Here is a 14,521-nt window from a genome sequence, read left to right on the forward strand (position 1 = left end):
CCAAGGTACTTAACAACATCAACTTTAGTGATAGGTGAGCAAGAAGAGCAGTTAGTTTGACTTAAGTCATTACAGTTGTGGGTCCTGATTGTGTACATATGGGGTGGTTGTGTTCTTATATATTTTGAAAAACATATATAGTTTGATTTGTCGGTGTTTAGGGTGAGAAGATTTGACTGGAGCCAGCGGGAAATTTTGGCTAGTCCGAGTTCCGCAACTCTACGTACTTCATCCCAGGTATCTCCATAAAAAACAACCGCTGTGTCATCAGCATAAGCAATGATAGACCCTTGATCGATGTGCAGATTACAAAGTTCATTCATGTATATTAGAAAGAGCGTGGGCCCTAATACACTGCCCTGTGGAACTCAGTAGGTTAAATCACATTCATCACTTACATGTTTGTCTATTTTAACTCTCTGCTTGCGATTCCCGAGATAGTCGTTTAATAACAATAGTGGAGTTCCTCTGATAAGATAAGAAGCAATAGAAGCATAAAAATGTAATCTATATGGTTAGCAACAAAATTAGTAGGTAAAAAAATGCACCAAAGTTCGACCCTATACCCTATATCATAAAGTTTGAGGTTAAACGAACATTTTCATCCATACACGGAATGCAAATAGATTTTTAGACGAAAATGATTGCAAGAAAGTGCAGCAAACAAGGTTCAATGTTCGTCAAATGGACGAAAACTAGCGCAGGACAGACACCAGCTCGATAAACCTATATATATCTAAATACCCTGGAATAAATACACAAATAGCTGTTTTTTTAGATTATTTACCTTAACATGACACATGCTATTAAAAGTATTGATCGATTTTAATAGGTACCTACGCGTAACAACTATTGTAAATATAAACTTAAGAAACCAATATTCCGCCGGAAAGAAATCACTTCATCGATTTTCCTGGAACTTCCGAAAAAAATTTCATTTTGACTTTTTTTAAGTAAGTAAGTCTTTTCACAAATCCATTAAAAGAAAAAATAACGAAGTGCATAATTCTACTTCTCCAGAAAATTAACGTCCGTCCGTTACCGGCGCAACATTCCCTCCGCCATTTTATTTTGCCTGGATTTACATAAAACTCAGATCTCTAGCTGTCTCTGCAATTGTTCCACAGGTGAGCAGGCGACTTATTTTTCATGCTATATCGGTGGTTAACACGTACGTGGCAAGTAGCCACCGTAGCATTTGGACGCCTGAAACTCTCCAGGTGCCGTAGCCGAATGGCATTTCTCCGACGCGAAACGAAAACGAAACGCCGCGAAAGGTAGTCCGGGTCTATCGCGCCAATACGCAAGAGCGATAGAGATAGATATCTACTTACGTTTCGTTTCGTGAGCGTTTAACATAAACCTGAGTAGGGTCTAGTTTTTTGTAAGGATGAGGTACTTTCCCAGCTGGGATCTGTCCTAAACCTAAAGTCCAACTTATGCTAGTTTTTCCAAGTTACTAGTCTTCGCGAACGACACCCCAGATGCATCATCCACGCCGGAAAGCTTTTACGGGACGAGGGCTTTCATCGCAGAACAAAATGGGATTTTCTGCGCCACACAACGCAACTGTGTATAGGGCTACTACTATTGTGGATTACGACACTTCAGCGACTTGAAACTGGGGCGGGCTTTTTAATGGTTCAGGGTACAGACAATATCAATGTAGGATGAAACAGTTCTTCAAAAGTACATACCTATATACATTATACCTATCTGTCATCTCTAAAATTTGCGGTTAAATCTTATAGACAAACACTGCTATCTGCGAATAATATTTTTTTAGAAAATCAGTTATTAATGTGTTGGACGCTTTCTATATGATTGAGTTTTGTTCTACCTATCTCAAATATAAATCGGAGACATTTTTGCAAATTCGTATACCAAAAATTCCGTCAATAAAAACTGTTTCCTTCAATGTAGGTACATATATCACGTAAGAAAATAGATATGTCGTTTTTGAAAAAGTTTCATAAGCACAAAACTTAACAAAATAACTTCATGAATCTTCATGAGTACTAATTAACATGATGTTTAAAAATGTCTTCTGTGTTCTTCTAGGTAGCTAACTCTAATTAAACACATATTTTTGGCACAAAAGTTGCCTGTTCCTAACAGTTTGTATACGGTACTTAACACGTACCTAAACTATAAACTTATTGCCCAATTTTAAAATAAAATTAATCCCTAATGCCGAAGTTAAATCAAAGCAAAGTTAAAACCGAAGTTAAGATAAGCGCTGGTGGCCTAGCGGTAAGAGCGTGCGACTTTCAATCCGGAGGTCGCGAGTTCGAACCCCGGCTCGTACCAATGAGTTTTTCGGAACTTATGTGCGAAATGTCATTTGATATTTGCCAGTCGCTTTTCGGTGCAGGAAAACATTGTGAGGAAACCGGACTAATTACAATAAGGCCTAGTTACCCTTTGAGTTGGAAGGTCAGATGGCAGTCGCTTTCGTAAAACTAGTGCCTATGCCAAAATCTTGGGTTTAGTTGTCACAGCGGACCCCAGACTCCCATGAGCCGCGGCAAATGCCGGGATAACGCAAGGAGGATGATGATGCCGAAGTTAAATCAAAGAAAAATTCGGAACTCTAAACTTTCACTCAACATCAACAAGTACCTACAAGAGCACGCAAATTTTTTTAAACACGCACTAATAAATATCGCACCAACCTTGTCTTCCGGAGCTCCAGCACGTGCGTCCGCCACCACAGTTGAGGCCTCACTGCCGAGCCCGGCCCACCCGCGCTGGGCGGGGCCTCAGCTGGGCGGGGCCCGGATCAGCTGTTACTTCTTTCATGCCACTGGTCAAGGCGCGACTAAGATAGTTCTTGCGTGGCTCTGAGTGGGCAGGATAAGTAGCTACTTAAGTTATATATTGTATCACACGGTTAGGCAAGGATGAAATGTGATATGATTAGGAATGAATAGCTAGTAATAGTTGTCCTTAAGTAGCTTGTCGTGATTAGTATGTCATTTTAAACAATAATCTTTGTAAATAATGTCATAGACGTCACAGCTATTTGGAAATAACAGATCTACGTGCTCTATAGTAAATAAGCAAATTCCCAAAACTTTTTTCTGTCAATGATGGTGTTTATTGTGGAAGAGAACTTGTCCTTGATAATGAACTTTTGACTTCTTGGTTGGCTTTTGATGAAAAAACCGGCCAAGAGCGTGTCGGGCCACGGTCAGTGTAGGGTTCCGTAGTTTTCCGTATTTTTCTCAAAAACTACTGAACCTATCAAGTTCAAAACAATTTTCCTAGAAAGTCTTTATAAAGTTCTACTTTTGTGATTTTTTTCATATTTTTTAAACATATGGTTCAAAAGTTAGAGGGGGGGGACGCACTTAATTTTCCTTTAGGAGCGATTATTTCCGAAAATATTAATATTATCAAAAAACGATCTTAGTAAACCATTATTCATTTTTAAATACCTATCCAACAATATATCACACGTTGGAGTTGGAATGAAAAAAAATATCAGCCCCCACTTTACATGTAGGGAGGGTACCCAAATAAAACATTTTTTTCCATTTTTTATTTATGCACTTTGTTGGCGTAATTGATATACATATTGGTACCAAATTTCAGCTTTCTAGTGCAAACGGTTACTGAGATTATCCGCGGACTGACGGACAGACAGACATGGCGAAACTATAAGGGTTGACTACGGAACCCTAAAAACACTATAAGTATGTAAAATAATAGTTTACTATACATATATAAAAACGTGGGTTGAGTCTGCGGGCTGCGAGTATTCTCAAAGAACCTTAAAAGTTATTTGGCTACGAGACCATTTTACATGCAGTCTCGATGAGTATTTTGCTAAATTATATGACTAATTACTACTTAAATTACTGCTCGTATCATTTAATCATTTAATGAAATATAGGTGATTAGATAGTTCTTAAAATTTAAATCTATAAATGTGACATCTTTAGGTTAGTTAGGACAGTTATCATTATCACCCTTTTGTCAATCTTGATTTCATTTTGAATGTTATGCATGATTTAGGCTAAGTTTATTTTACTGTATACAAATATCTGGGCAACCGAGCTTCGCTCGGTTCTGTTTCGTATCCTTGACATGTGTCGCCATCTAGTTCAAAAATGAATAGTACCTACATCGAGCGAAAGAATTCTCAGCCTTAACAACACAACTACTCCACACGAGATGGCGCGCATTTCGCCACAAAAACTCAAATACGAGTGTATTTTTCTATTCGTTTTAGCCTTGACCTGTGTCGCCATCTAGTGTTTGCAATAAATAGTACTTACATCGACCGAAAGAATTCTGTCTTAACAGTACAACTACTGCACACGAGATGGCGCGCGAAGAAAAACGCATGAAAACTCGAAAATTCGCGTTTTCCGGGACCTAAGGATAAGTTAGACCGATTTTTCACCCCCAAAAACCCCCACATAACAAATTTCTGCGAAATCGTTAGAGCGGTTTCCGAGATCGTCAGTGTAAATAAATATATATATAAATAAATAAATAAATAAATAAATATACAAGAATTGCTCGTTTAAAAGTATAAGATTTTGCATGATACTCGTATCTTATTGAAGCAAATAAAGAAATACAAATACAAGCTAGATTTTAAGTTTAGTCTTAGTTTCTTATACTTATAATTATATTAATTATGTAAATATGTTCATGTAAATAAATATGTTATGTTTTATCACAAGTTTTATACCTTATATTTCATGGTTACTGCAGTATTTGTTATTATATACATGAACTCGACTCTACAGTCGAACTCGAGTAGGTAATTATACAAATTGGCTTTTTCATACATTTCGACTGTGATGATGATAGCGCTCATTTCTATGGAACTGCTTTTTTGCCATTTCGGCATTGGTCCCATAATTATTTTATGTTGATATAAACAAATTTCAGGACTGATCGTTGAACTTGGCACCCATTCAGAAGTGACAACCAAGGCATATATCATATATATTATTGAACTTAGCTCTCATTTCATATATGCGGCACCGCGATATGATACATTCGGTAGAGACAGTTTGAGAGAAGATGAACTCAAGGATGTCGAACTTAAAGATGTCCTTCTGTTCTGCAGGAAAACAAGAAGATTTGAGGAGAAGTGTGGGAGGGCAGCCGGGACAGTAACCTGCAGCTCCAACTCCAGGGAACTGGGCTGAATGAACGCACCAGCGATCGACAGCCTGCCTGTATCCGACCTGGGTGGCTAGCCGAATGGCACAATCGCTCACGAAACGCTCACGAAACGAAGCGCTAGTAGATATCTATCTCTATCGCGCTTGCGTATTGGCGCGACAGAGCCAGCGGCGTATCGCTTTCGTTTGGCGTCGGAGAAATGCCATTCGGCTACGGGGCCAGGCGTCCCTACACTACATCTACATCTACATCTGGCTCTCATTTCACATTCATGTCTTTGATGGGATCCTAGTTTTCATCAAATCATCACACAACCTGTAACCTGAATGAGGCAAATGGAATACCTACGTGTAATGGTTTAAGTATATAACAAGTTTCACTATTGGACCTAATTACATAGAAATAAAAATCCACTAACTAACCTTGCCCTTGCTGTATTCATTTGCATTTGACATTAAGTAGTATATGTGTCAATAGTATCATCACAGACCTATCATTTCGCTTTCATCCTATTTCTATGAGTATCATTGTAGTTCTTTATGTTTGACATCATGACATCATAATACATGACATAAATTATATCACATATTTTAAAGAAGAAATATACCTACCTCGATAAGGAGGTCGGCTCCTCGGCTCTAATAGAATAAAACCGGCCAAGTGCGAGTCGGATCCGCCCACTGCAGAGTGTACCGTACAAAGAGTAGTTATAATATATATATACCGCGGGCGGCGGGGAACGGGTTGACACGATAATCTCAACTCGGCCGTTTCTTTAATTAGTTTTAATTACTAAACGCGCTTAAACTTACTTTAAAAATATATGAGTGTTAAGTTCAGACATTATACCATCCTGTGCAAGTGTTCATTTCCAAAAACTGTTAAAACTGGAAGTACAATTACAGTGTCAAATTAAAATCATTTGTGCAGTCATCGGTAACTCGCCGGCCGGTGGCTTATCTTTTATCTCCGCAACCGGCTCGCCCGCTCGCTGTACTTGAGCGGTGCCCCCGTACCACGATAAGCGCGCAGCTATCGTTCACGTATCGTTTAGCAATCGCGCTCCCGGTAACTTGGTAGGAGGTCATCATGAATTGTGCCGGCTGTCCCTTTGTCATAAACGACGATGAAGACACAATATCCTGCACCGTTGACGGCTGTAATAAACTATTTCACGCGGACTGTGCAAATAAGGACCGTATCACAAAGGAAGAAATACAGTTTTGGGCCTGCCCCGACTGTAAACCGATCTGGGAGCGCGAGCGCGAGCGCGACAACACTTACTTGATCACGTCACCGCGATATAATAATCATAAAAAATAGTAAACGTGTGCAAATGTAGTAGTGTGATATACTAAAGTGACCACCAAAGTACCAGCTAACATATTGTGAAAACCGTTTGTAAATAGTGGTCGTATTTACAGAGATATGACAGTGTTAAGTGAATAGCATTTAAAAAAAGCAGCCAAACGGCTCGATCTTGCGGTCAGCCAGCGATAAAAGTTCAGTGACCTCACCTCTTCGTGCATCTTCGTGCCAAATCGCAACTGTACCGTCACTATTGTGCGCGGAGCCAGCTGTTACCGAGTGAGTCATTCACTGCGTTAGACTGAACTACAACAACACCTAACACTTAGCGATAACAAACAAATAAATAAAAAATGCGTTGTTTGGCATGTAATGGCGCTCTCGCTCAGAATGAGATCCTCAAATGCACGGCATGTAAGGCTGAATACCATTACCAGTGTCTAAACTTTACCACAGCACAATTCATGACAAGAAATTACGAATTGAATCGGACATGGAAATGTCCCGATTGCACAAATGTAACCCGTCGGCGAAACGACAACACACCCATACGAAAATCAGATTACGTTGAAATAAACGACACTAACATGTCTGTTGATAACTTAAACGATGTAGATAGCTTTATGGACGAAAATTTGAGTGTACCCGGTGACACTTTAAATGAAACGCAAAATAATATTTTATCAACTACACCTACCGGGTCTCAACAACAGACAACAGACATGCTACCAAACAATATTTTACAACAATTTGAGGAACTCTTAGACAGAAAGCTTCACGAAAAACTCTATGAAAGTAAACAATCTATTACTGCAGATATAAAATCATTTATTACTTCACAAATTAATGGAGCAATAGCCAACTTAAAAAACGACACTGTACAAAAAATCAACACTTTACAATCAGAACAAAACAGCCAAAAATCAACCTTACAGAAAATTAACAGTACTATATCATTGCTAGAGACTGAAAATAGAAAGCTACAGAAGGAAATCCACGACTTGAAAGAAGCCATGACACAGTCTAAGCACCCTGAAAATACTCCCCTACAGAAAAAACTATACCATCAGACAACTGTAAAAAAATTGTACTACATGGTCTCAACTACAACTACTGGGAAACAGAAAACGAACTGTATGATCGTGTAATTAACGTTTTCCAAGAAATAATGAATGTAAACCTAGTTAATTATGTCGAAGAGCTTACTAGAATTGGCAGGGCAAGTAATAAAAGACCAATAGTTATAGAACTCCTAAGCAAGAAAGTAACAAAATTTCTACTGGAAAATAAACACTTTTTTAGAGCAACCGGCTTATCCATAACAGAGTTCCTAGATAAAGAAACACTACAGGCCCGAAAAAAACTTCAAGAAGAGCTCCGTAACGCGCGACGAGAAGGCCACCATGCCGTAATTAGAAATAATAAATTAATAATCAACGGAAAACAGTATATGGAAACGTCGGAATCCCCTACAACTCGCCCCGAAAAAATGATACCTCAAATGAACACGACTATAAACACAAACAACCTGGACGAGTCTGGAACATCAACAACACCAAGCCATCATACGTCACACAACGTAGAAACAAAAGACGTTTACGACAACCAGAAAACACCGAACTCCTTTCGAAACTAAAAAATTCCTAATATATGTACAAAACATGCAAAGTTTAAAAAACAAAGTTGATATATTAGAATCATTTATAAACAGTAAAAACATCCAAGTAGCGTGCTTATCTGAAACTTGGATATCGGAAACCCAAAAAGATTTAATTCATATCAACGGATACAATTTCGCAGCGGCGTACTATCGTAAGTACCGACAAGGAGGCGGAGTGGCAATTCTGCTACAGACACACGTAAAATACAAGGAGCGCCCGGACATCGCAGCTTTGTCTCAGGAGCATATCGTGGAGTGCTGTGGAGTAGAAATCCCTGATGAAAAAATCATTCTTATTAATATTTATAGGCCTGACCGAGAAATAGACACATTTTTCCATTGTCTTGAGAAAATATTAAATAAAATTAAACATTGTGAACAAAATAAAAACATTATTATAACGGGTGATTTTAACATTAATGTCCAAGTGAATAGTATAAATTCAAGAAAATTAATTGATATCATGATGTGTTATAATTTAAAACAAGTAGTTAACAAACCAACTAGAGAAGTAAATAACGCAAGCACATGTATAGACTTATTATTTACAAACATGTTGGATCATTCTATCAACATAAAAGACCACGGCATATCGGACCACAAGGGTTTATTATATGAAACTATTTGCAAAAAAATGCATCCACAGAATAAGCAAAATAATTGGTTTACAGAAACAAGGATCTTCAGCGAGACAAACATGTTGAAATTTAAAGAATCTCTTAATAGCATTAACTGGGCTAGTATATTATCAGAAATAAACGATACGAACACAAACTTTAACATTTTTACCGACAGTTTGAAACAACTTTTAGATAAACATATACCAAAAAAGAAATTAAAGTTACAGATAGGAAACACAAATAAATACACATGGTTGACAAGAGGCTTAAAAAAATCTTGTAAAAATAAAAGATTACTTAAAATAATTGTAAATAATTTTAAAAATGACATTATTACGAAACATTATAAAATATACGAAAAAATTTTAAAGAAATGTATTTATAAATCTAAAAAAATCTCATATTCTAATTACATTAAAAAATCAAATAATAAAATAAAGTCAATGTGGGAAATTGTAAAAAGTGTTACAAAAAGGAACTTGAAAGAACCAAATCATAACATATGTCTGAAAGTCGGGAATACTATTTTAGAATCGCCCCAACAGATAGCAGATACTTTCAATAAACACTTCGCAACAGTGGGTGAGTCATCGCCGCGACCGATAGCGCTCGCGCCGACGACGGTGACACCTGCGACAGCGCGCCCGCGCTCTACCCCCGTACTTAACTCAATATTCATTCAACATACCTCCGTCAAAGAAATATACAATATACTGAGAAATTTAAAAAATAAAAAAAGTTATGGCACGGATGAAATCCCCCCGGCATTACTCAGACTATGCGCATCAGAACTAAGTGCACCTTTGTCATGGTTGATAAATCAGTCGTATAACGAAGGTACTTTCCCAGATGCCCTTAAAATATCGGTGATACGTCCCATTTTAAAACCAGGTGGAAAAAAACACGATGTGAACCAATACAGACCCATCTCCTTGCTTCCCTCCCTATCGAAAATATACGAAAAATCTATGTCCAATCGTATGTACTCGTTTTTCGAAAAATATAATATTTTAAATAGTAACCAATATGGTTTTAGAAAAAAATGCTCCACCGAACTTGCCGTATTACAATACATACAATCAATTTTAGATTTAATCGATAAAAAATATTACGCTGTGGGCATATTATTAGATATGTCCAAGGCGTACGATAGGGTATCCCATCCTATCTTACTAAACAAACTTTATGACATGGGCATCAGGGGTACTGCCCACCAGTGGATTAAGTCATACCTACAAAACAGATACCAACAGGTGCAACTAGACTACTACGATCAGGAGACAAAGGAAGTTAGGTCAATTAGATCACAAATGTACCAAACTACATGTTCTGTGCCACAAGGATCCGTGATATCATGCTTATTATTCTTGGCTTATATAAATGATCTGCCTAAAGCGATAGACACAACATGTATCATGTTTGCCGACGACGTGTCAATACTCTTTGGTACCAAAAGTAACGTAGAATGTAACGAACAGCTGCAACAAATAATGCAAAAAGTTAACAATTGGCTAACAGAGCACAACCTACTAATAAATCTTAAAAAAACTAAAATCCTACAATTTAAACCCTTCCAAAAAAAGCCTTAGATATAAATTTAGAAATAAACGGTGAACAAATCGAACAAGTTAGCGAAAATAAATTATTAGGGATAACCATAGACACAGCTATTAATTGGAAATGCCATTTTCAGGACGTAAAAACTAAACTTTCACGATTTGTCTACGCTCTTGGTATTCTCAAAAGAAATACAGACCTTGAATCTGCAATGACGGCATATTACTCATACGCCTACTCATGGCTCCGCTATGGTGTGGTCTTGTGGTTCCCCGGTACTGACACCTATGGATTGTTTGTCATGCAGAAGCAGTGTGTTCGTGTCCTAACTAACACACAAATACCAGACAGCTGTCGCCCGCATTTTATACAACTAAAATTACTGACTTTGCCTTGTATTTATATTTTAGAAGCCGCACTTTTTGTAAGAAAGCACCCTGAACTATTCAAGACCAAAAGTCAAGTCTGTAACAGTAGAAATAGATCAAAAAACAAGCTTGCTGTACCAAATACAAAGCTAGCCATGTGTAAAAAAGGACCACACTACCAATGTATCACAATAACTAATAAACTACCCGACCATATTATACAGGAACCCGATGATAATAAATTTAAAATTGCCATTAAGAAAATATTACTTGACAAAGCATATTACTCCGTAAATGAATTCTTAGAAGACAAAACATTGATGTAAATTACTACCCGTCACATCTAATATCTAATATTTCATTGTATCTAATATTTTATTGTCTGACATCTAATATTTTTATAATAATTTTTATAATGAATGTTTTATTTATTTATTTCTTATTATTATAATTCTATATACGCAATTAATTAATGATTCTTAATGTGAAGCTATAATCCCATTATAATTCCACAATGATAACAAAATTTAATTATGAATTCTCCTTATTATTTTTTCTTTTTATGAACTATTGACTCAAACTAAATAAGAAATAAATAAAACTAACTGTTACTCATTTCAATTATTTAATAAAATTGCAATAGAACTATTAATTAGATAATATATTGTATAAGTCATAAGTATAGCTTTAAGAATATTGTGTGTCCTTACAGGGCGTCATGTACCTACCTAAATATACTTGTAACACCTACTGTATCATGCACATGACTACAATGAAATAAAGAATAAAGAACGATCAATGAAATAAAGAATAAATAAATAAAGCGACTGCGAAAAGAGGAGGAGACAATACTCTAACACCGGTACGAGCGATGGTGGAGAATATAACGTTTCGTAAAAAGGCTCAAGTGCAGGCTGTATTAGACCCCCCGCACGACGACGCGGAGAGCGTCACGGACGCGCTGCATCGGCTCTCGGCCGAAATCACTCGCTTCCGACAAAGCACAGATGATACGCTGAAGTCTATTAACGGCCGCCTAGACGAATTATGTGATAGGATAGGTACTTACGACTCGAGACTTAAAGCCTTAGAGAAACTAGAGACTGAAAACACCATTCTTAAAGCGACAGTCGCGGATCTCCAGATACGATTGGATAACCAGGCACAAGCGTCACTTAGAAACGAGGTGGAAATCTACGGCATCGAGGAAACTCAAGAAGAAAACCCTTACCACCTGGTGATGACAACCGCGGTAAAGTTAGGTATCGACGTCCAGGACTCAGATCTAGCACATGTGTCCCGCGTTGGCCCAAAGCGACAGGCACAAAATACGGAAACGAGTGAAATTACGCAAAATTCGAAGCTGCCGCGTCCAATCGCCGTGGCTTTCGTCAGACGAGTCAAACGTGATGATTTCTTAAAACACGCAAAGGTACGTCGAAACATTAAGAGCGGAGATATTGTTGGACGCGGCGGTTCGAATTCTAGAATATATGTAAATGAGCGCCTGACTGGGACAAACAGGCAGTTATTTCGCGGTGCGCGGCTGTTTGCTAAAGAACACAATTTTAAACATTGCTGGGTGCGAAACGGCAACATCTTCGTTAGAAAACATGACGCGTCCCGAGGGAGCCCCGCGATCCTCATCCGGTCAGAGGCAGACCTCGCGGCGCTGGCGCCAGTGGCGCCTGAGGCGGCGAGCGAGACCACGTCGGCTTCGGGCCGGCCGCGGCCTAGCACCGTGGAATTACCGTGTTAGGATTAGCGTTTCTGCACAAACAGTCTTTATTGTTAATTGTAAAATAGTAATATCCCTTGTGTTCTGTAACTGGACCCGATGTATTTTAGTGCTTAATATGATGATGTACGTAGTATTTAAAATATTGTATAATCCATTGTCATGCACAATAGACTTTAATAATCATATCTCAGACCTACATAGTCAGAAACTAACACACAAATACACATCTACATATATATATACACAACGGACAGCGCAGTCTGAGGAAAATAACTGTCAATTTACTTCTCAAATGATTATATTTGTTATAATAATATTGTTTGTCCTTAAATATATCCCAAAGATACAAACTTCTCTGAGTATGGCTATAATCTCATGGTTTCTGTTTACTTTCTCTCTCCAAATTGTTTTTCTGTGTGTAAAATAGACCTATTAGAAAACATCGATAAAACGTATGAACTGAAATGCCATACTATTTCTCTTCCTGAAGATTGTTCGCAGATATTATCTAAATATAATCTAAAAATTCTTAGCTTAAATATACGAAGCGTTAATAAAAATTTCGACAATTTTCTTGTAGTAAAAAAGCGACTGGGTATTGACTTTGATGTTGTTGTTTTTAGTGAGTGTTGGATAAACGCTAGTTCTACTGTACCCCAACTGCAGGGTTATAACTCCCATTGTTCTAGTAAAATCATCAACAAATCTGGCGGTGTAATCGTTTACATTAATAATAGATGGTCAACAATTTTTTCCGAGCCGAATATTGATGACGCAAACTGTATTGTTGCTCAGGTCCCGGGCTGTTTTACATTATTGGCGGTGTATAGGTCTCCTAGTTTTCGAAATCTTGATGCATTTACACAATCACTAGATTCATTGTTGAATACATATGATAGTAGTCCTTGCTTAGTTTTAACAGGCGATATTAACATCGACATTTTAGCCGCAGATCAGCCCAATTCCCAATGTACAGACTATCTTTGCATGCTGGCGGAACATGGACTTCTCCCTAGTATTAACACTATAACTCACCTAAAATCTTGCATTGATCATATCTTTGTACCCGCAAGATCTAATGCAGAGTCAATTGTCTGTGCAGCAGATCTGACAGATCATGACGTAACTATGGTAGGGCTTTCGCTTAACATGATCAAACCGACCAAAAGATTGATTCCCACTTTGAAAACAGACTATGAGTCTCTAACGGCCTAGCCACGACAATGGTCTAAGGCGGCGAGCGGGGCGGCTGGGCTGCGCGGGAAACGCGCGCGGGCGCTAGCCATGCCACGTACTTTTAGAAGCGGCGGCAGGGCCTAGGAGCGGCCAGAACGTTTTCATATTTAAAAACATGTTTTTTACTGTCGAATATGACTCTAAAGTGCATAGAATGCTTTAATTAGTCAATTACATCTTGTACAAGAGAATATGTGTGATGACTAAGTACATGGAATTTATTTTATGGCTAGTTAAATGATACTTAATATAAATAAACACTTAGAAAAAAATTAAGAGTAAATACGAATAAATACTATACAAAAATATGTTTGAAAACATTATTACATACTACATACGCGAAAGTACAATTCAATTTTCATTAAATAAAGGTTTCGGGTTCAAGACGCTCATAATAAAAACAAAATGTTTTGTTTCGCGCGGAATCGCTAGCCCCATCTAGCCGCCTAGGCCGGTCGCGCCGCTGTAATGTCGTGGCACCGCCCGCGCGGCGCGTTACAGTTGTTTGAGTCGCGCGCCGCCCCGCGCGCCGCTCCCGCGGGTAGGCCCGTAAAAACCCGCGCGCGATTTCGAACAGCGGCAAGGTCGTGGCATGCCTCGCGCGCGCTGCGTTTTTGTTTTTGTGACTTACCGCTTGCCGCTGCCGCAAGACGCCTTAGACCATTGTCGTGGCTAGGCCGTAAGAATCGAGCTGCAAAATACAGATTGGTCTCCTATCTTAACGAGTTTAAATCTAGAATCTAGCGTGGAGATGTTCTCTACTATAATAGCAAATGCTATATCTAAGTGCTCTATAAAGTCACACATCAGCCGCTCTAAAGTCATTCTTCAGCCCTGGATGACCCCTGGGTTGGTTAAATGTTCAAAACATAGGGACAAACTC

The 14,521-nt window shown here is 38.3% G+C and overlaps 2 protein-coding genes across 2 annotated transcripts in view; one reads left to right on the top strand and one right to left on the bottom strand.

The window, feature by feature from the left end:
- Positions 1-2,703, bottom strand: part of LOC125234018 — a 39,296-nt gene extending 36,593 nt beyond the window's left edge. The window contains exon 1 of the mRNA XM_048140198.1: positions 2,676-2,703. The gene's annotated coding sequence lies outside the window, so the exon portion shown is untranslated. The remainder of the gene's footprint in view (positions 1-2,675) is intronic.
- An 8,829-nt stretch (positions 2,704-11,532) lies between these two features.
- On the top strand, positions 11,533-12,420 carry LOC125234185. The gene has a single exon (XM_048140391.1). The coding sequence runs from the start codon at positions 11,533-11,535 to the stop codon at positions 12,418-12,420; it is 888 nt and encodes a 295-aa protein (XP_047996348.1).
- Positions 12,421-14,521: the final 2,101 nt, after the last annotated feature.

This window comes from Leguminivora glycinivorella, chromosome 15, assembly GCF_023078275.1.
Source record: "Leguminivora glycinivorella isolate SPB_JAAS2020 chromosome 15, LegGlyc_1.1, whole genome shotgun sequence".
NCBI lineage: Eukaryota > Metazoa > Arthropoda > Insecta > Lepidoptera > Tortricidae > Leguminivora > Leguminivora glycinivorella.

What these genes read in the sequence shown, in the direction of transcription:
- LOC125234185 (XM_048140391.1), top strand. Translation starts at nt 11,533, where the DNA reads ATGGTGGAGAATATAACGTTTCGTAAAAAGGCTCAAGTGCAGGCTGTA.